The sequence below is a fragment of the Gallus gallus genome, chromosome 2 (genome assembly GCF_016699485.2).
Source record: "Gallus gallus isolate bGalGal1 chromosome 2, bGalGal1.mat.broiler.GRCg7b, whole genome shotgun sequence".
In the NCBI taxonomy this organism is placed as follows: Eukaryota; Metazoa; Chordata; class Aves; order Galliformes; family Phasianidae; genus Gallus; species Gallus gallus.
Genome location: NC_052533.1, coordinates 134,774,546 through 134,796,945, shown reverse-complemented (window position 1 = coordinate 134,796,945; position 22,400 = coordinate 134,774,546). Strand labels below are relative to the sequence as shown.

At 38.5% G+C, this 22,400-nt stretch overlaps 1 protein-coding gene across 3 annotated transcripts; it reads right to left on the bottom strand.

Annotated features, from left to right (window-relative positions):
• Window positions 1-22,399, bottom strand: MED30 (mediator complex subunit 30). Of its 3 annotated transcripts, XM_025147120.3 has the most exons (6): window positions 22,313-22,361; window positions 21,599-21,804; window positions 20,715-20,873; window positions 16,849-16,959; window positions 800-955; window positions 1-374 (listed from the first exon to the last, which is right to left on the bottom strand). In XM_025147120.3, the coding sequence occupies exons 2-5, from the start codon at window positions 21,770-21,772 to the stop codon at window positions 848-850; spliced, it is 552 nt and encodes a 183-aa protein (XP_025002888.1). In that variant the 5' UTR covers window positions 21,773-21,804; window positions 22,313-22,361; the 3' UTR covers window positions 1-374; window positions 800-847. The 3 variants fall into 3 exon arrangements, with proteins under 3 accessions (XP_025002888.1, NP_001264365.1, NP_001264367.1); NM_001277436.2 differs by lacking the exons at window positions 1-374; window positions 800-955 and adding an exon at window positions 7,351-7,604 and having other exon boundaries at window positions 22,214-22,399; NM_001277438.2 differs by lacking the exons at window positions 1-374; window positions 800-955 and adding an exon at window positions 7,351-7,604 and having other exon boundaries at window positions 22,313-22,399.
• Window position 22,400: the final 1 nt, after the last annotated feature.

Here is a 22,400-nt window from a genome sequence, read left to right as displayed (position 1 = left end):
TGGAATTAACTGCTTTGCATTTATTGTATTTTTTTTTTCTTGTTTTAAAAACAACTATGCAATGATTAGTAGAGGTGGCTATCCTTGAGAACTCCTGAAGGGTAAAGATTAGTCACTCCTCTGGGAACATCTTTGTCGCCACTATTTCCTTTCCTCTTAGGAGACAGAAGGGGTGTAAATTTTGCTTGCAACAGAGTGGGAAGGCTGACACTGTTAAAATATAAGACCTCAGCAAACCCTGGAGATGATGTATCACCATTCTCCTGGACAGTTGCACTCCATGCTCAGATTTGCACTCTGCAGATAGTTTGTGCCTTTCAACGGCCTGAATTCAAACTCCAAACGCAGATAGTCTTGGATCTGCAAGTAGAAATCTGCATCCAAAGAAAGGGATGAGTTATTCACATATTCAAATAAAAGTCTGACAAACAAAAATATCTGGAAAAAGGGAAAGCAAACCCCTTCTACAAAGGTCTTTGTAGAAGCAATTCTTTCCTCTATTATTGTCATTACTTCTTCCTCTATATCTAGCTTGCTTATCAGGAACAGACACCCACCAACTTTGTGTATCTCCACCTGCACAAATAGAGACCTCTACTGGCATACCAGTATGGGCCTGATCAACAGAGACTTTCATTTACTCCATGTCAGTGGTTAGTGCCTTTTGAAAAGTACAGAGACCATAATGCAAAGGACTTTTACAAACTGACACATATGGTGCATGGATCCAACCAACTTCAGAAGTAAATACTTGTACCTCAAACCGGAATGCGGTCATGAGTGCATGCTACTGACTTACGCTATCAGTTTGGGTTCTGTCATAACAACTCTTCTGGTAGGTGCTGTACTAGCAGGTAGCAAAATGGCAGAACATTCCATAATCTGCTCCACGGCTGTATTTTGAAGATATCTCCATAATCTCTTCGTATGAATTAACTCCAACTCCATTCTGGTTCTGTAAAGATAATTTAAAATATAGTAGTTTCTGCTACTTCAAGAAGCTGTAAAATAAATAAGTCTAATTGTATTTGCCTTATCTACCTTACATCAACTTAGTACTTTCAAAATGCTACAGTGGGGCTAATATTTTTTATGAAATCTAAGCTCCCAAATGATTATGATGAGACCTTGGGACTGCAATAGTAAACACATGTAAAAAACCATTTTCTTCTCCGTGTGCAATGCCTGTATTCTATTTCCATCCTTTACTCAGTCTCTGTGATTGCTGGAGGGCATTTTAGATGCAGTTGCTCAGACTATTCAAGACCTTTTAAAAAAAAGTTGTCATTTCCTAGAAAGTAATTTAAGCCTCCCACACTGAACAAAAAACATACGTGGCATATGCAAATGCTGTTCAAGCAGCATGTGGTTTACATAACAATTTATATGACGATGGCTGCTTTATAGCTGAGGCCAAATGCAATCACATTTTACACATGCTCAGGTCACCCTCTGTCTCTGCACTGGAACAAACATGCTCTCCCAGTGTGGACCGTGACAAGAGCACACATTGCACGGCATGTAAGTGCTGCAGTTGTTTTTGATCTCAGTTGGGGAAGGATGGATAAATAGCCTCACGTTTCACTTCAGTAAATGACCTCACAAGTTCTGCTTGGGTCAACAGACAGTAATCAGGAGTCAGTTACTTCTTCAGCTTTGTAGCAAGATCACAGAGCAGTTCTTCACTAGGAAATGAACCAAAGCTAAGGGCGGGAGGTTGGGGATGTGGAGTAGGGAGGCGGGCAGCTACTGCTTCATTTCCTTTTCTGCTCTGATTCCTCTGTAATAGAAATTCCATGAAAACAACTTAACCTGAAGAAGAATTTCAGCAACAAATCATCACAAAGAAGCCATGGAAACCTGTTTAATGCTTCCAGGTGGCACCCAGTGCAGGTGATATCAGGAGCTCGTCATGTGACTAATAGTCATCTGATACACAGATACTTTACAACTGTAGAATCTAAAGGTAGAAAACTAAGCTCAGTTTAGTCTACCTCTTGCTTTACCCAGTGCAGGATTTTCTTTGCATTTTCTCAGTGTATTTTGCCAGTCTTTTTGTGCTGTTTAATTTTACAATTTCCATGTAACCCAAGAAACATCTTCTAAACTCCTGGGGAAATTAAGATTTTATATCTGAGCATCAAGAGCTTTTCCATCCCCATCCCCCTGTTAGCGTTTCATGAAATAAATAAAGCAGTTGCTTATCTTCTTTCACTATTCTGTGCTACAGCAACTCCAAATCACATTAAGTAATTATCTCCCCTATGCACTCACCCAAGAATTTCCATATTTGAGCCTTGTTTTGGCTTTCAGAAGTTATTGTATTGATTTTTTTTTTGTACAGTAGCACATTGGTATTCTTCTCTTTCACTGTGTTAGCAACATGCTGACCCCAAAACTAATGCAGTATTTCATGCAGATTTACTGGACTCAGAGCAAGAGCCCTCTCATTTATACTCCCTACCATGCAGTATTTGGTCATGCACCCTGGAATTTCAGTGGCTTTTTTCTCCTGACTGCATCCCAATTATCTCTAATGCAAGTTTAAAATGTTTTCCCAAATCCTCTTTCCCTGACACTATTTTAGGGCTGATTTATACTCACCTAACTTTTGATTATTGCTGTTCTATTTCTTTGTATTTTCCCTTTATTTGAAAGTCTTCTCACTTCAATATCGTATTTCAGTAATGGGCTGTTTTCATGATCTTCTTTCCTCTCTCTATCACTGTAAATACCACTAAAATCTCTACATGATGATAAAAACAGCTGCATTACTATTCGCTGCTATTTAGACAACTTTAAACTCACATATCTTTCTTTCTATTTTGGCAAATCTGAACTTATTTTTCAAGATTTCATGAGAAAGCATTTTGTTTAATATCTTTATCAATGATATTGATGAGGGAGTCAAGTGCACTCTCAGCAAGTTTGTAGATGATGCCAAGTTGGGCAGGAGTGTTGATCTCCTTGAGGGTTGGTAAGCTCTGCAGAGGGATCTGCATAGGCTGGATCGATGGGTTGCATTTCATTGTATGTATTCAAAAAGACTAAATACCACATGCTCCACATGCTTGATAATATCTCCAGGCAGTAGTGTAAGCTCAGGGAAGTGTGGCTGGAAACTTGCCTGACAGAAAAGGACTTGAAGGGGCCGGTCGACTGCCAACTGAACATAAGCCAGCAGTGTGCCCAGATGGCCAAGAAGGTCAATGGCATCCTGGCCTGCATCAGAAATAGCATGGTCAAAAGGCCAAGGGAAGTGATCATTTCCTTATATGTGGCACTGATGATGCCACACCTTGAGTACTGTATTCGGTTTGAGCCCCTCAGTACAAGAAAGATACTGAGTTACTGAAACGTGCAGAGAAGAGCAATGATGCTGTGAAGGGCCCAAGCCAGGTGAGAAGCAGCTGAGAGAACTGGGCTTATTTGGTCTGGAGGAGGCTGAGTGGAGACCGCATCACTTTCTTACAACTGCCTGAAAGGAGGCTACATTGAGGTGACTGTTGGCCTCTTTTCTCAAGGAAATGAGAGGCACTGGGAGAGGTTTCAACTGGCCATCAGGAAGAATTAATTAATGGAGAGGGTGGTCAACTGTTGGAACAGGCTGGCCAGGGAGGCACTGGAGTCGCCATCCCTGGAGGTATTTAAGAGATGTGTGGATGTAGCGATTAGGGACATGGTTTATTGGTGAACTTGCAGTGTTAGGTTGTTGATTGGACTTGATGATCTTGAAGGTCTTTTCTAACTTAAATGATTCTCTGATTTTATTATAGACACGTAACACTCTCCTTTCAGCCACTCATTTTCAGTTCTATTTCAGAACATTACTTTACAGCCTTGTAGTAGGGGCAGTCATTTGAAAAGGGAAAGTGAGAGCATGAGGAGCTGAAGAGGGTCGAGCACATCAGGCTTCTTAAAGGATTTGGGCAAAAGAGCACAGTTTATATAACCTCAACAGTGATTATCTGATATCAGCTGCTAGGGGCATTTGCAGAAGCAGAAGTCTAAGCAATTAGATAACTTCCAAGTTGAACACAAAGGCATACGGTGACCTGAGATGGTCCCAGTGTTAAGCACACACACAGAAATGTGCCTCTGTTTATTTGCCTCAAATATGTCTATGATCTTTACTGGATCTAGTCCAGGGAGAAGTGCTGTGAAATACATATTCTGCTTCTGACCACATTCACATCAGCGCAAACAGTGCTCATGGCTCTTAGTAGTGTTACTTGCCATGTAGTGTTATTACAGATACCAGAACAGATCCCTAATACAGTGTAAGAAAAATCCTTAAAATTTACATAGAAACTAGATTTAATATAGAAGTTTGACTATACCGTGTTTAACTCTTACATTATATCCAGTTATCCGTTATATTTTCTTAAATAAAAACTGGCTTTGGTATATAACTATGTCACTTTCATTAGCATCAATCAGTGTAGATCAGCCAGTTTGCTATTTTTATGTATAAAAATAGAATAACCTTCCAACTCAGCAAATGCTTTTCTTTGAAAACTCACATGTTCTACCATATTACTTCACTGCTGTTAAATAAGAGAAGGGACGACTCACTTTCTTCCTCAAATATTTTTCTGCACTGGTGTATCTGTAAATTACTTTATAATTCCCCATTTCCTTTTTAGCACGAAGTAATTAAACTAATCCATCCCCTGTAAACCTCAGTTGACTCGGTGTCCTTTACTGTCATTGCATCCTTTTTTTTTTTTTTGGACATTTTTTCTTAACTTCTAATCCTCAGATCTACATCTGAAACTTTGTTTTCCACACCAGTTCTCAGCCATCCTTTGGCTGCGGTCTTTTTTGGCTCCTGCAGCCAACTAGCACACTGATGAAATCTTGGTTCTTATGAAATCAGACTGACGGTCTCCACCTAAATCCATTATTTACAGAGATGAATTTCAATAGCACTTGTGTACAGTCTCCAGTTTCTCATTAAGTAAGAAATACTATGATAAGGACAGGTTTTTCTATAGGACAACAAAAACAGTCATGGTTTATTAAAGCAATCTGGATGCGGCCTTGCTGTCTCTACAGAAGTCGAAAGGAGGTAAACCCTTTGCATCTTTCCTGAACATGACGTAAACCTGCTCAGCACTCAGTCTTTTTTATGTAAGTAGATCTTGGACCTTTGCATACTGCTAGCATGTCATGCTGGGTTCAATTCACTTACTGACCGGAATGTTCAGTATCTGTTATATTGTATGCAAAGAAGCAGAACTAATGGTTTCCTGTTGAGAGCGTGTTAACTTGGTGTGCTCCCATAAACAAGCTACAAAGTATTCAACATCCTATCTCCACTGCTCGTCTTCCACTCCTGGCAAAACTGGAGCCCTAAAAAACCCCACCACAACCCTTACATGTTTTTATAATCCAACAACAGAACCATCCTACATCTGTCCGCATGCTTATCCAGTCTTTGTCTAACCTGGAACGTAGAAATAGTCTAACAGTCAGTGACACAAAAATACAATTTTAAAGCATCTATATAGATACTGTTTTGCTGGTATTTGTAAATTCTACATTTGGTGTCATTTCATTAACTAAAACATTAATTTTCAGTACATGTTCATGACCAATAATTTAAGTGTTCCACTGCTGAAGAACTGCCACTTTTCCTAAACCTGTCATCTTCCCAACCAGATCCTATACTTATTCATGGATGTGGTAGCAAATGAATTATGTATACTACCTTTACTTTCATCTGTGTAAGTCAAAGTGTATGCTTTTGGTCTTACACTTTGCAAAGTTCCTGTTTTGACAGTATTCCCTGTGATAATTTACAACTCTGTCAATTTCTGCGCTTTGCAATTTAGCTACTGTGCTATCTATTCTGGTAGTGGTTTGAAGTGTTTTCTCATCTCTCCCAGATGAAAAATTGTAGTATGAACCTCGGCTACTGCCAGCAGCAGCACAGCATAAGCTGAATATTGTACTGGCCTGACATCTACTTGCCATACTTGCACTCTTTTCCACATTTTAGGTTGCTTTTGCATCACTGATACACAATAAAAAAGCCAACAAAATCTAAAAACGTGTAAAGAGAATACAAATATATTATATAGGCAGTGGAGAAAAGTATAGACTAATCTCCGTTTGTACCTAATTGTACTTGATGACAAGATAAAGTTGTATATTATTAATCAGACTTACTGTTAATAGCTGATAAGACTCATTGCATGTCAGTGATTTTTACCTCCAGGAGTAAGCAAATTGGTTGAAATTATTAGAAACCAAAATAAAAGACTGATAGAACAGACCAGTCTAAGATTGTTAAAACCAGGCACCTCCAGTCGCTAAGAATTCAATATCAAACCCACATATCTCAGAAAAGAATATCATTTAACCGGGCACTTTAGAAGGGTCTGTGCAAACCTTGCAAACATAACTATTAAGGAATCTAATTGGGCATGGAATGAGAATTTAAAGTTATGTGCATGAAGCAAGTCATAAGAACGGTCAGTTTTCAGCTTGTATTAAAAATCAATTGCCCTAAGGATTTGTATTGAAACAGTATTACTTTAGATATTTGTTAATCCGTAAAGAGATACACAGTGCACTTGCAGCATCTATGGACAACAGGAGTACCAGAGTAGAACAATAAAAGATGAAAGTTGACAGAAAAACTCAAGATAATAATAAACTAGTCATACACTCCAAAGTTTTTGGGGACCAGAATTCACAGGAGAAAGATTAATGAAAATTGCACAAAATCAAAGTACTGCAATCATACAGAATGCTACAAGAATACTGGACAGACAACAGTTGGAGCAGCATTCAAGAGATGATAACATACAGTTACAGAAGGAGCTAAGGTTGAGGATATATAACAGACAGACTTCATTTACAATGACTTAATAATATCCATAAGAAGATGAGTAATTTTAATGTAAGTTTTGATTTTGCTCTGATTCATCTAATGCTACCAACATAACAGTGCTAGGATAAGATGAACTTATGAGGTGCAATACCTTGTAATTCATGTTCCTACAATAGGCAAACATATTGCATCACAAGATCTGATATTTTTTTCCAGTTCTGTAGCTTATTGAAGCTACTTTTCTGTACTGCAGCTTTCCCATTCTGTGCAAGTTGTTTGTACTACAGATGGAATGCAAGCAGATTATATATTTAAAGTGCATTTTAATGTATTATTAAAAAAAAAAACCATAAATGCTTATTTTACACAGATCTAACTTGCATAGCAATCCAAATTATTACTGTAAGTTACAAAATGCATTATAATCAACCTAAGCCAATAAATTGTTCAGGTACAACCTGCAGGATGACTCTTTTATGAAAACAAAGCCAACACCATTTAAGTTATCACACACACACACACACACACACACACACAAACATTTTAAACTTGAAGATATTTCAAGTACTGCCTCCAGATAGTTGTAGGAAAAAATATTTATTCTTAAAATGAAGCACACTCAAACATATTTATATATTTTCTGATTGTGAAGTTTGATTTTCCTTGTTCAGTTCCGCATTGCCAACATGGCATTTATGTCCCAAATGAGATTCCGTAACTGATCCATGATCTGCTTCAGTTGCTGATTCTTCAGTTTCAGTTTCTGTGGGAAGATTTTATGAGAAGATTTTTGTCATCAGTTGAAACAGTACACTCAATTTCAAGAAAAGTTAGTGTTATGAAATGCTATATGTATCTTTTTGTCAGCTGTCTGTGAGCAATATTAGATAATACATCTTCTTTAAAGCACACTCGTAAAATACAAGAAGGACTCAGAAGTTAAAGACCTTTGTTAGAGAGGAATGCTATTTTTTCTCACAGCAATCTTTTATCAAAACACTTGATCCCTTCAACAAGAGGAAGCTTGTGGCCATTGGCCATCTAACCAAAGTCTAAAAGACAGCACTTGATGCAAAGAGAAGGAACTGAAATTTGAGACCAGAAGAGCTCAGGGAACAGCTAAATTGATGCTAATATGCACTGTCTAAGTTGGGTGCTCAGAAAAGCGAGGCATTAAAAGTCAAAGTGTGAAAAACCACAAAGTCAGTCAAGCTTTTCTACACCTTCTGCCTACGTTGGTCAATTCTGCTGAGCTAAGTGATGCTGTCTTCCCAAGTATGCTGAATTCTTTAAAACTGTGTACTTGCTTTTGTGAACTGCAGAAACATCTGAAGGGACAGACGAGCAGAAAATTCACTTTCATTTGAGTAACCAGAACTTAAAAATTATGTCTACAGAAGATCAGTGTGTTAAGCCAATGCAGAATATTCCTAACCATTCATGTTTCATATTTATTATCCAATTTATTCATTTTCCTGCTCAAATCAAAGCTGCCAAGAAGTAAGTTACTGTGCATTGTTAACAACAAACCCATGCCCTTCATTTCATTCACATTTGATATAAAGTCAACCTCCTCACGTCAGAGATTGAATTCATGAGGGAAGTACAGATTTCTAAGTAAAGCCAAAGCACAGGAAAGACCTGCTGCCATTCAGAACGGCTTGACATCACTTTGTTATTCGTGTAGTACAGAAGAAACAATACATTAAAAGAATTACTCAGCTCAGTAACTAAAGTAACAGTAACAATGACAAAAAGAAGCAACAAAAGAAGCAGCAAACTGAAAATCGGAGTCCTGTCTTTTCAGGTGAACAACAAACCAATGTTTTTTATGTGCCCAGCTGGTCAGGCTCAGAAAGAAGTCCAGAAAAAAGAAAATAAAAAGAAAGAAAAGCCTATTCATTTCAGATCTGTAAAGACAGTCTTAAGAAATGCAGTAATTAAGTTTAGGAGAACACTGTACTTGGAGAAAGGGAAATATTTCTGAACACACTTTGGAGGACATGTTCCCTGGAAGCAGAGCCCACACTCTGACTCCTTTCTGACTCCTGTGAAGAAGGTAAAACAGATGTAGGACTGTTTACGTGCACTAATTTGGAAGTTCTAAGCAAGCATTTGATTGACCAAAAATCATTTTAACAGTTACAATGTGCATTTCTCTAATCTTTTTCCATTTGTCAATTGAAAACTGTGCTATACAAAGATTCCATTCCAAAAGACAAGAGAGAAGTGAGAAAAGAATGCAGCTATGACAACATGTAAATGACATAATTTTGTTTCCCTACAAAACATAATGATATAAGAACTCGATACTTTACAGAGTAGAAGAGCTGAGATAAACAAGCACGTTCATACCTGTGGCATTTAAAAACGTATTTCCATTTGCCACCCTCAGCATTTAATCTCAGAGAAATCAAGAAATGTAATATCAAAACAACTAGCTTAATGTAAACTGTCACTCACTGATACCAAGGGCACGCCAGTTCATTATTTTTCAAAGCTTTCACCAAGAGAAATGAAGGCCGAACAGTCAGCGATGATTATGTGTTAGACAAGGAAGAACCATTAACCTCTGGTGCTGCAGACTGTTTTCTCTCCATCCCTTTCTAACTGTACCGTTACATGTTTTTATGTAGATATGCCTGTATGAACTTTACATAAGTTACATTCAAAAGATTCATTCTATAAGACAATAATTTTCATTTCTTGTGCAACTATTATGAAACAGAAAATTTCTTGATCTTTACGTCAGACAAGTGAACCCTCAAACTGGATTTCATTTGATTTCAAAGTGTCTGTGAAGAGACGAGTAATATAATTTTTATTATATCTATCTGAAGGTAATTTTAAGTCCTTTTCTTTGGTGTTTTATTTTCTTAGCTCTTCTATTCTACTTTTTGCAGAGACAGAAAAAAACATCTAAGGTGAAGCACGGTCTCTGGTTTGCAAGGCTGAGAAAAGAATAAACGGCAAGGGGGAAACCTCCACTTCAGAGAGCACAGAATCCTACCTGAAAAGCATATAGAGATCTTTGTTAGCAGACTACACAGTGTGGGCCATCGTCTGTCACAGCCTGGTAACAAAGATCATGGCATATAATTAACATGTCCTAAACCGGCATTGGCAGTGCTGGTCTCTGTTTAAGGCTTTAACCTTAACCAATAAGGACATCTCTGCTTCGCCATGGAAAGAGAGGCAAAATGGCCTTCTTGGGAAACACACAAGTTCTGAAAGAAGCTTCTGCACTGCTGACAAATTTTCATTTGAACAGATTGCTTGCAAGTTGTCTCCCACTCCTTCCTCCTTCTCCTGAAATGACTTAGTTGAACTCTGGACTGTTTCTCAGGATTAATGGTTGTATGAAACAAGAAAAGGCACTTCATCCTACATAAACGCTACAGCTTCTGCCTTTATCTGCTTTAAGACAGCACATGAAAATTATCTTACATGAGGTAGTTTGTAATGAATTTAACTTAGGTACATTCACTTTATATCTGACAGGCATGTTTCTGTTGTTCACGCTCTATCAGAAAGGTGATCTGACCAAAAAAGCAGTCCTGAGGTTCTTTCTTAGGCGATGCTTACTTCCAGTGTGATTACCTCTCCACTTTGACTGATGCTGCAAATACTGGTGCCAGCATTAGGCCGTTGACAAGGATTACACCCTTCAGCAGCAATATGGACCTCAGTAGGCTTAGGTCAGGTAGAGCAGTTTTGAAAGCATGCATGTAAGCACAAAAAGCAGTAGGTGATAAAAAGAGGGAGACCCATAATATCAACCCAGACAGTACCTATCTTTCAAGGAATGTACAATGAAGAACTTGATGTGTTTTGTACAGATTTGGATTCAGTGGGACGCAGTAATTTCAGCTTTGACCGAAATCCATTTTTGACTTCAACTCATTTTTTGATCACATTCATTTCATTTGAAATCAAAGGTGTCTAGACCAATCTACAGATTTCTATCAGAGATGTATCAAAACTTTCCTTTGTGTGCTGATCCCATCTCTCTCTTCATATAAAGCTCAGTTATCTTTCACATTTTAAAACCTAAACATCACTATGAGTCATTATTCTGCAGTTAATTTATTTGTTTAAATTCTCTTTTTCAGCCTAAGATAATGATGTGGAAGAGTAAGATTACATTCCAACTGATGCCTGTAAAGACATCAAATGCATGTGCTTGTGCTTTAAAGGCATCTCTTCTGCTTAACAAAAAAATACTATGCCAGCCATAGTTTATACCAGCTTTGCCAGAGACCTTTTCTAAAAGAGCCCTTCAGAATGAAATCTCTAAGGCGAGGAAGTGGGAAAACAGTTTTGTAGTCAAAAGACTTGCAACATTATGTGTAAAGGGCAGAAAAAAGCTGTAAAGCTGTAAGAGAGAAAATGAATCCGTACTTTGCTTCAACTCTCTTAAGGCTTTCAGGTGATGTTCTAAATTATGGCTATTCAATTTATACTAAAGAACACTTTCTATCATAATAAGTACACACATATGGCTATTTATATATTTTTCAAATGGTTTAAAAGAGTATTCATTGTTAACATGCTAACTTCTGGACAATCAAATATAATGTATTCATCATCCATTATCTACAACTTTTTCTGATCTTGTTCTCAGACAACTGTTCTATCCTTGCTGGAAATGAGAAACTGAGTTTTCAGCCTCTCTCTTAGCCTTAGAGTGAGTAGGAAAATTGCTCATGCTCCTGACAACAGAAGGGACACCAGTGACAGCCTGTGTTCCACTCCATGCTCAACACGCTACACATTCTGAGTCAGACAGCAAAGTCATGCATCCATTGCTCTGTTGCTCAAAGAGAAATAAGAGCGTTCATTAAAACAGTTTAATGTTTCCTTCACACTAATTAACTACCTAATGAAGATTATAAAAAAGACAAAGCTTAGATTCTTCTTAAATGTGCACAGCAAAAGGAAGAGGGGCAGTAGACACAAACTCACAAAGCTACTTGAAACTCCTACATACACAAAGGATATGCATCTGAGTAACTGGATCTGTAATAGTTGGCCCTGCTTTGAGCTAGGGATTGAACTACACACTGAGCCTAAGTTCTCCGTCCTGGTAGACAGCCACTTGGGGTACCCAAACAGCAGGAAAACATGCTCAGTACAGACTGATGTGCTAAGACAGTGTCCAAAGAAACAATTCTTCCTCTCTTGCTAATGCGTTCCTTGGTATACACCCATATCTGGGGTGAAAAGGATTCCATAAATACAAAATATTAAATACATGCAAATACAGTGATGGATAGTTAAAAAGTGATGGATAGTTAAAAGAAATCAAGTTTCTAGCATAGGCAAAAGTAGTTTTCAGGCAAAATTCTTCCCTGAAGAGATGGGATAGTTGCAAACTGCTGTCATATTAAAGGACTACTCCACAAAACAACGTTGGTTCCAGTGCACAAGGGTTTCATTACCAAAAAAGCCCCGAGGTAAATTCATACCAACTTAACTCAAAAGGCTGCAGATTGTCTTTCCCACTCTTAGCAAGATCGCTGTTAACCAGTTAGCAAAGATTAATTAAGAATATCAAACATGATTATTTTCAAAAGGGTCATCTGAAATATCTCAGTCGTATTTCACATCTTTTCTTTTTTAGCCAAATGTATTGAGACCATTAATTATGCAATGGTTTTCCTAAGTGCTTAATTTTAAACCAGACCTGCAGCATCTAAAAAACCCAAGGCTGCATTTGCTCTATTTCTAAAAACAAGCAGTAAAAAAAGACTGTTCGTAATGCAGCAACACAGATTACAATATTCTCAGTCTGTGATTTGATATTTTCTGCTGTCCTACCAAATATACTACAAAACTTGAGCCTCAAAAATATTACAGACGATGCTGCATTGCAAAGGTAAGAAACCTGTAGGTGTAATATTACATACAGACTAAAAAAAAAATATGAAAGCAATAGAGAAAAAAATTGTAATAGCAGCTAAATTACCACTCGCTGTTGCATACAGTAATTATCTTCAGTAAAAACTTACAGGACTTCCATTAGCAGAACAATGCAAATACTATACTGATACTGGAACAGTAAACTATTTATTTCAAAACAAGAGTGAAATTCCTCACCAATTTCCAACTCTGGAAAGAAAATACTGACATCTGGAGTACTGTGTTCAGGCTTGGGGTTCCCAGCACAGGAAGGATGCTGAGTTGTAGGAGTGGGCCTAGAGGAGGGCCACAAATCATAGAATGGGTTGGAAGGGACTGGTTCATCTAGTTCCAGCTCCCCTGCTATAGGCAGGGACACCTCCCACTAGAACACATTGCTCAAAGCCCCATCCAGCCAGATCACAAAGATGATCAAAGGGCTGGAGCACCTGTACTATGAAAAAAGGTTGAAGGAGCTGAGCTTGTTTGGTTTGGAGAAGAGAAGGCTCTGAGGAGACCTCACTGCAGCCTTCCAGTTCCCTAAGGGAGCTTATAAGCAGGGGGGAGCCCAACTTTTAGATGGTCTAATAGTGATAGAACAAGGGGGTATGGCTTTAAACTAAAAATGAAAAAAATAGGTTAGATGTTATGAAGAAATTCTTTACTCAGAGAACGATGAGACACTGGCACAGGCTGCCCAAGGAAGTTGTGAATATACTGTCCACAGAGGCACTCAGGGCCAGGTTGGATGGGGCCCTGGGCAGCCTGGTCCTAGCAAGTGGCAGCCATGCCCATGGCAGCGGGTTGGAACTGATGATCTTTATCACGCCTTCCAAAGCCATTCTACGATTCTATTATAAAGAAATAAAGAAGATTTGTGGGAAGCGCAGGAAAGAATTGTTTCACACAAAAGGTAGAGTTAGTGGGTACCAACTATATACTTTTTTTTGTTTTTCTTACAATAGTCGTGCACAGTTATAAGCATTCTGTTTAGTAACTTCTTGTATGGCTAAGGTCCCTTTCGATTTAAATCTAACAGGTTTCATTTAAACTTACAGTTGCTAGATATTATTGAATTGCTAGGACAGAAATTCATTACCTCATAAACCGATCAATACTTTTAATTAATGGAAAAGTACTTCCTAGCCAATATCAGGGCATTAAATAATCTGACCTAAAAGTTAAGTCTAATAAAGCAGATTAAATAAATAAGATGTCACTGTGTTAAACTGATATCAAAAACAACTGCAGCGTTTTGGAACTCTGCTACATCAATAAGTTGTTCTACCCTAAGAGTGAATGGTAAGCAAAGGAAGTATGGGATAGTTCCCACTTCCTCAGGTGAGGCTGCCCCACTTCCCAGACAACTGCTGAAGCAAACCAAAACTATAGTTTCAAGTCAGTGGTTCCTGAAAGGAGGTTAAGTCTTTGTGTGAGCATGAAACAAACCTTTATATTATCTATTAGTGTTGTTTGTGCTTGTCACTGAGAGATAGACAGTGTTCTAGAAAGATCAGACTGCATAGGAAGTCAAGCAAGGACTTAAGCAACCCAAAGAAGGTCCAACAATTCAGATGTCTCAATAGTGCCAAAGCACTGGGTTATGCAATAATGCCTTTTTGGTATCAGTAATGTGAAAGTTCAAAAAGATACTGTTTACCACAGCAAACAGAGTGAGATGAGATCACGACAACCAGCTGAAGGGAGAAAAGATAGTGAGTGAAGAATGTAAAAAGCTTCTTCGTCTTCCAATTGGTTTTCATGTCCCAGCATTTTCATCAGCGCTTTATACTACTGAAATTTTGCTGATAGAAATTAAGCAAAATTGAATCGGAGATGAATGTTACAACTACAGAGGACTGAAAAGCTACCAGGAGTGCCAGTAAAGAAACAGAGAAGGCTATTTAAGTTCAGCAACCAGCTGAAATTAGATTAATATGATTCTACCTATTTTTTTTTCTTGGTGAAAATATGGTTTGCTTTATTTCTAGACATAAAAAATTAAGGATTTCCGAAACTGTATTATATTACAATTTGAATTTTGACACAGGAAAAAGAAAATTAAAAAAAATAAGTGCAGTTTGAAAAACAAGAGGCTTCAATCTCCCTTGCAGCACATAAGCATTTGTTCACAAAAATACTACTGAATGTTTAATTATCTCCTTAAAATTTGTTGTTAAAAATCTGAAAAATATGTTTAGGCACTTACACGCAAATACTGGATTGCAGTCCACATTTATGCAATGGCTTGAATACATTTTTAATTGCTGATTTACTACTAATGCTCCTATAACATCATTAACCTTCTTAAGATTTAAAACTCATCATAAACATTTATGAAATTCACTTCACAAGATCACGCCAGGGAGGTTTAAAAACACATTAGCATACAAGTACAACAACAAGGGCAAAACATGTCATAAAACTATCAAAAACGTATCAAATATGGACAGTTAAGCTTATTAGCACTTAAAGATTGCAAATAAATGTGCATAAATTCCCAGTGGAACATTATATACAATATAATGCATACCACCCTGCTACATCAGCACTGAACAGAAAGCATACAACAGGAAAGCAGACAACTGCTTTTCTCCAAATTCACATAGTGCCCATTTTTGCCTGTACGATATGCATGAATTTTTCTAAATAAATGGGTTAGGAAGACTTTGGTAGATCTTTAATTGTCGAAGACAAACGCAAATATAGGAAATAATTCAAAAGCTGTAAATCCAGTGATAATTCTCTCCAAAAATAAATATTTTAGACACTTACTTCCTTTGTTCAGTTCTTTTTGTAGATCATGCCTCCTTTTTACCAAGCACTTACAGATATTACTGCCACACAAATACTTAGTTAATCCTATCTCTGTACTTTACAGATGGCAGGAACAATGTTTAATGTTATGATCTGTTAAAACTACTTATATTTAATCTCAATGCTATATTATCATTTACTACAGAATATTTATTTTTAGATTTATATCTGTCTATATTAATTGTACTCAATTGTGTACTGCCACTCAAACTGAAAATTTAACAGCATCTTTATCACATGGCACATTTTTTTCTGAATGTGTCAAGATTCAATAAACGCTGTACTTAACAAAAGAAATGCTCCTCCTTACATTGTCAAAATACAGAAAGTAGCCCAGAAAATCCTTTACCAACACACATCATAATTGTGATAATACTTACTTATTTGATGTTTTATATTCATTTATTAATGCACTAGCCTAATGCATATTTAGATGTCAAGTAAGGTACCTTATCTCCATCTGTATTGCCTGTATTTACTGGGCTAATCATGACCTCAATATAAACTGATTGTCCCCCTCTACTTTGCCATAATACTTGCCCTATTTGGAGTACTGCATTCAGACCCTGGGCCCCCAGCACAAGAAGGGTGAAGAGTTGTAGAAGCAGGTCTACAAAGATGATCAAAGCACCTCTACTATGAAGAAAGGCTAAGGAAGCTGGGCTTGTTTAGCTTAGAGAAGAGAAGCTCTGAGGAGACCTCACTGCAGCCTTCCAGTACTTAAAGGGAACTTATAAGCAGGAGGGAGCCTGACTTTTTTACCTAGTCTAATAGTGACAGAACAAGGTGTAATGGCTTTAAACTAAAAAGGGAAAAATTAGGTTAGATGTTATAAAGAAATTCTTCACTCAGAGAGTGGTGAGGCATTGACACAGGTTGCCTAAAGAAGCTGTGGATGCCCCTTCCATGGAAGCCAGATCGAATGGGGCCCTGGGCAGCCTGATCTAGCGGGTGGCAACCCACCCCATGGCAGCAGGGCTGCAAGTGGATGATCTCTTAGGTCCGTTCTAACCTAAGCCATTCCACGATTCTGTGAATACTCAGAAGAATACATATTGTTTTAAAAAGATTCATAAGTTAAAATTGTTATGGTACCTAAAATCTACAGTAGCCGGTGCTACAGCGAAAAAAAAATGTTCAACAAAAGTAATTCTAAAATAGTTACATGCAAGAAGTTTGATGGCAGTCATCACACATATGGTCTTTAGTACAGCAGTCTAGAAAACCTAGGCTTTGTAACGTCAAAGTGACATTTTCTATTTTACACAAATTAATTTCAACTTCCTTACCTTATTTACTTCCATGATTTCCCTTCTCTCTTCACTAGCGAAACGAAGCTGACTAGCAGCACCACGGTCATCATGCTTAGAGCCATCTTCTTCAACATATGGAATAAGTTGCTAAGAAGACAAAAAGAATCAACTTTTAAAAAGAAGAAAAAGGGAAAAGAAAAACCTGAAGAGGGGAGGTACTAACAATTTCCTTCAAAGGTTCAAACTTCCTGAGCAGCAAGAAGTGCAGACAGGCATAATTCATCACCTCAAAACCAGCAGCCTGGCAATGGCCTCAGTCAGTTCTGCGCTTCAAAAAGACACAATACCACATACTGCCATACCTAAACTGCAGGCAGAGCTCAGTATTAAGAGGTTAATCACAGGTAATCCTTGTATTCTTGAACTCTATAGACTGTGATTTTAAAGTTTACTACTCCACACTATGCAAGAACACAAACATGAAGTTATCATTATTATCAAGTATTTCAGTGATGTACTAAACATAATTTATGACAGACTTTACACATGGAGATTAAATACTTGGTTAATACTCTAATTATGACTTGCTATTTTATTGGTCTTCTGTTTGGCTGTTCTTAAGATCAGGCCCACAGTTATCTAATAGGAGTTTCTCCATAGGGATTTTCCACTGTAATCTCCTCAAGCACATAATGCACTGCATTTTTTTTTTTTTGGTAAGCTTTTGAGAAGACAAAATCTTCAGTAAAGAATTTCTAAATGAATATTAATGTATGTTCTTGTCCTAAAAAAGTTCTTTTTAAAGACTCAGGAAATGTATTAGCTACAAAACACATACATGCTTTGAGTCAAAACTCTCCCAAGCTAACACCTTATTCAAAAATAATTGTAACATACGTACAATTTAAACATAACATGCACACGTGGATTCTGTTGAATTTTCTGTCCTTAACTGAGAAAAGCTAAAGCTGATAGCAAAAGTACAGCCTTGATCACATCTATATGCTACAGACAAATGAAATACTAGTAAGTGATCCAAATGAGCAAGACAGCTCAAAAGTCAGGGAACAGGTTGTTGATATAATGCATGTTAACTTGTTAGGTTGGGGTGTAATATGAAGCATTCAGCAGCAACCTTCAGCATTCTGCTGAAAACTCTAACTTAGCTCTGAAAATCACATTTTCTTCTATATATGCTTTTGGAGGCCGTATTCACTGAGCTCATTGAAATGGACAAAAAATGTCATGTTAAGCTCTGCCCTGTAAAGCAAAAGTAGTGTAGCTATTAAATACTCTTGGAAAAAGCTCCTGCTCTTTCTTATGGAAAAATAATGCCCCTGAAGTAGAATGCCTCCTTTGAAAACCTTCCATCTGTAAGAAAAGCTCTGAATTCAAATAAAGAACTACAGCCAACGCACAAATAAAGCAGTTCTCTCTTGTGAGATAATTTTGTAACCGTATCTCCTTCGCAATAATCTCACAGCTTATTAAGTTGGCTAAAAGGAAGATGATAAGGATGCCTATTAAATTAGCAGTACACATTAATGAAAGAAATATAATATTTTTAAACCAATAATAACAGACTAATATTAGTAGGTATTGGCTTAATTGATGGAATGTAATGACACAATTTCTTGCCATAAACAAGAAGCAAACAGGAAAAAGGAGACAAAGAACAACAAAGTGGTTTTGGTAGTGCAAGTTAAGAAAGGTGTAACATCAACCTAAATTTTATAGCCTGGGTATTCAATGGACTCGCCTTGGGATTTCTGCATTAAATGGCAGCAAGCTAACAAACTGCTGCACACTGCTTGCAATACGACAGATAACGTGCAGATAAATCTATCCCAATGCTATCTCACAGAAAGTAGGGAGTTATTTTCTTATATCTTAAAATAACTACTGAAGTGGGTATCTAACTTAGCATTCACTATTGACTACTCAGAATAAAAGTACAATGACAACGCTGTCACTCATTAGCAGCAGTGATGTTCAAAATGTCAGGGACGACAGGCTGAGGAGGTATGGATGTATATATATTTAAAGAGCAACAACATCTAAGCAAAAATTCAAGTATTCAAGACAAGAGGATCAGTGACAATAGAATTGCACAAGTTTTCAGACATCAGTTGTGCCCTCACAGCCCAGAAAGTCAACCATATCCTGGGCTGCACCAAAAGAAGCGTGGCCAGCAGGGTGAGGAACATGATCCTGACCCTCTGCTCTGAACTGGTGAGGCCTCACCTGGAGTACTGTGTCCAGATGTGCAGTCCTCAGTACAGGAGAGACATAGGAGACATTGGAGGGCATCCATAGGAGGGCCACGAAAATGATCCAAGGGATGGAACACCACTCCTATGAGGACAGGCTGAGAGAGCTGGGGCTGTTCAGCTTGGAGAAGAGAAGGCTGCCAGGTGACCTGAGAGCAGCCTTTCAGTATTGAAAGGGGAGCTACAGGAAAGAACGGCACAGACTCTTTAACAGGGTCTGTGGCAACAGAAGAATGGGAAATGACTTCAAGCTCAAAGACAATAGATTTAGGTTAGATGTACAGAAAAAATCTTTTACAGTGCGGGTGATAAGAAACGAACAGGTTGCCCAGAGATGTGGTTGATGCCCCGTCCCTTGAGACATTCAAGGTGAGGCTGGATCAGGCCCTGGGCAACCTGATCTAGCTGGGGATGTCCCTGTTCATTGCAGGGGAGCTGAACTAGATGGCCTTCAGAGGTCCCTTCCAGCTCTAAGGATTCTATGATTTTATGAATTGCTACATGATTAGATCATGAGCCACAGAATAACTGCCTGTCTTGTTCAGTGCAGTATCATTACAAAGGCTAATAACTGGCAGTGAAAAAAGAATTAAAAAGGAGGGAAGAGCATCATATATATATTACACTAATGAATTAGAAACCAGGAGTCAGTTGAGTAAAGAAAAAAGCCATTAAGTAATTTGACTGTTTAAAAAAGAATTTTGTCTATATTTGTGTCATGGTTTTATGATTTTTGGTTATCAGTATTCCACGTCATAACATCATGCAGTGTACTGGGAGTTAAAGAGCAAATGCTCTAGTTCCGGGTACTTGGCTGGAAGAGAAGAAGAACTACGTTCCCCAGAAGGCTGTTCAAGTACTGTTATCATTCCTGCTCAGGGGAACAGATATAAGGCCTGTAGGTCACCTGACCTGAGTCTTCTCTTTCTTCTTGTCTCGTCGTGCTTGCTTTCAGATCATCTCGCTGCTGCTCCCTACTGTACGCAAGGCTTCAGTATTGGTGTAAGGCCTTTAGCTCTCAGACAATCCTTCCCTCAATGATATTTGATTTTATTAACAATTATATTGACTTATATTGTATTATAGTGTGTTATCGTGCATTCTGATACTGTATTTAGTAAATTAGTTTGTTTCTCCACAGATCATTGCCACTGTTTTTTTAATTATGCTTTTTTTTTGTAGGGGGTCCCCCGTTTCCCTTTTCCAGAGGCATGGATTTTGAAAAAAAATTCCAGCCTGTAAACCATCAACAATTTGTTAAAGATAAGGTTAAAATGTCAGTCATTTAACAATATGATTGATAACATCACTAAAAATTTGAAATAGGAATTTCAGAAAGAGGATCAAGAGAAATTATGTGACACTTTCATTCATAAAACATGAAGAAGTGGGCATTCTGTTAACTTCACAGCAACAAATACTGAGTCAGTAAAGGGAAAAAGAATTGTAACTATTGCAATTGTTTCACCACAGACTAACGCCACTAAAACAACCTCTTAAAGAACAACTTCCCCTGACCCTTTGTTTGCCTAGAGGAAATGAACTGGTGAGTGCACAAAGAAGCCTGAGGCAAACAGCTAAGATTTCATACGAAGTCTGATCTGTAATTTGTAGATATAGAAAGATACTCACTTCTATGGGAATAGGATCAAGTCCAGCACAGTTTTCATTACATTTGTCATAGACTAATCTCAGCTTTCTGAAGAGTATTGATAGCTGACGGAGATGCTCCTGTAGTTTTCCCAGTCTGTCTTGATATGTTCCAGTATGATAAGTAACACCATTTGGCAACTTCAGAGAATCAAAACACAAAAGTGTTATAAATATTATTTTCTCTTATAGGAAATAAAAAAATCTAAGATAAACGAGAGACTTCTTGTGCATTCTAAAATAGGACCATCAGACTATTCTCACAGTCTGAAATTTCTCTTTTCTTTATCAGTAAAAATCTGAATTTTATTTGCCCATCTCATGTGCCAAATCACTGCTCTCGAACAGCTTCATGCCTTCTATATCCTTGTCATTATCAATCTCTGTAACTTCCAGTGAATGTCTTAATCCATGCTTAAGCACGGCTGCTGTTGCAATCTGAGACACTTTATGCCTGAACCCAGGTCACACTGCAGACAATCAAAGCAAATTCAAAGTAATACTCTGTGTATCTACCTAAAATAATTACAGAAAGAAATTGCAGGAGACATGACAATACAGGAAAAAAGGGAACAGGAGTGATTATTTGCATGTTTGTCTCTGAAGTTGAGAGCATGCACTTCTGCTGTCAACAGAGAGACATGAAAGAAGTTTGTACGTTCTCTTCAGTATGTAATCAAGAGGATTCTGTCCACTTTAATAATGAAAAGAATGTCACAATATTTTAAATGGAAAATACTACAGAAGAATGATATCACTGATCAATGACAACGCCTTTAAAATTACTCCCTAGAGGTTAACAAAAACAGAAATATAAATCTGATGATCACCAAATTAAAATTAAACAAGAAAAGAAGTTTTCTCACCTGCATGTTCCTCAGTAACTGGAAAATTTCCATGGTTCGAAACACAATGTCCTGCACGGTCTCCTGGCCGATACGGCAGAGAGATGCTGTATTGACCTCCCTAGCTGCCTGAGCCTGCGTTCCTGAGAATGCACCAGGAGGCATCCCTGCCCCGGCCAGAGGTGGGGTTGACATCTCTGGATGCCAACAGGTCCCACTGAACCAACCTGCATAAAGATACGACCATGAATAAGTATTTGTTTGAGACTACTCTAACAAACAAACTTCTGTACGGTGGCTGTACTGTTCCTTTGCTCAACAGGTTGTCCTATCTGAGATGAAACCACTCAATAAATATTAGAGAGCTCTGTGACATCCCTTGGCTTTGGACAGGGCTCCTCAAATCACCACGGCTTTGCTGGGCCCCACACCCCCGGGAGCTGCACGCGGGGTCCTGCCTGTCTGCTACAGGGCGACACGGAGGGCCGGCTGCCTGACTTCACACACGAAGCTCTCGGCTCTCCCGCCCGGCCGCCCACACCGCAGCCTGCAGGCCGAGGCAGTGCGGGGAGCACTCCCGTCGGGGTCCTGGCACCTCTCGGCGGCTACAGGCCCGCCCCGGACAAGCAGGCCCACCGGCAGCTGTGCAGGCGGTAGGGGAAGGACCGCGCGGGCGGGTCGAGACAGAAACAGAGATAGGTTCCCCCTCAGCACCGAGCGGCGACCACTACTCACGGGACCGGGAACGGCCCGGGGCGCCGCGTTACTGTGGAAACGCAGAGGCGGAAGCGGTGTGCAGCGCCCGGAAGCACGGGCCACACGA

Excerpts from the sequence above, each read along its gene's own strand:
- MED30 (XM_025147120.3), bottom strand. The coding sequence starts at position 21,772 with ATGTCAACCCCACCTCTGGCCGGGGCAGGGATGCCTCCTGGTGCATTC. Across the intron at positions 20,874-21,598 it reads AGTTACTGAGGAACATGCAG|TTGCCAAATGGTGTTACTTA; the intron begins GTGAGAAAACTT and ends GATTCTCTGAAG. Across the intron at positions 16,960-20,714 it reads TTGATCCTATTCCCATAGAA|CAACTTATTCCATATGTTGA; the intron begins GTGAGTATCTTT and ends TTGTCTTCTTAG.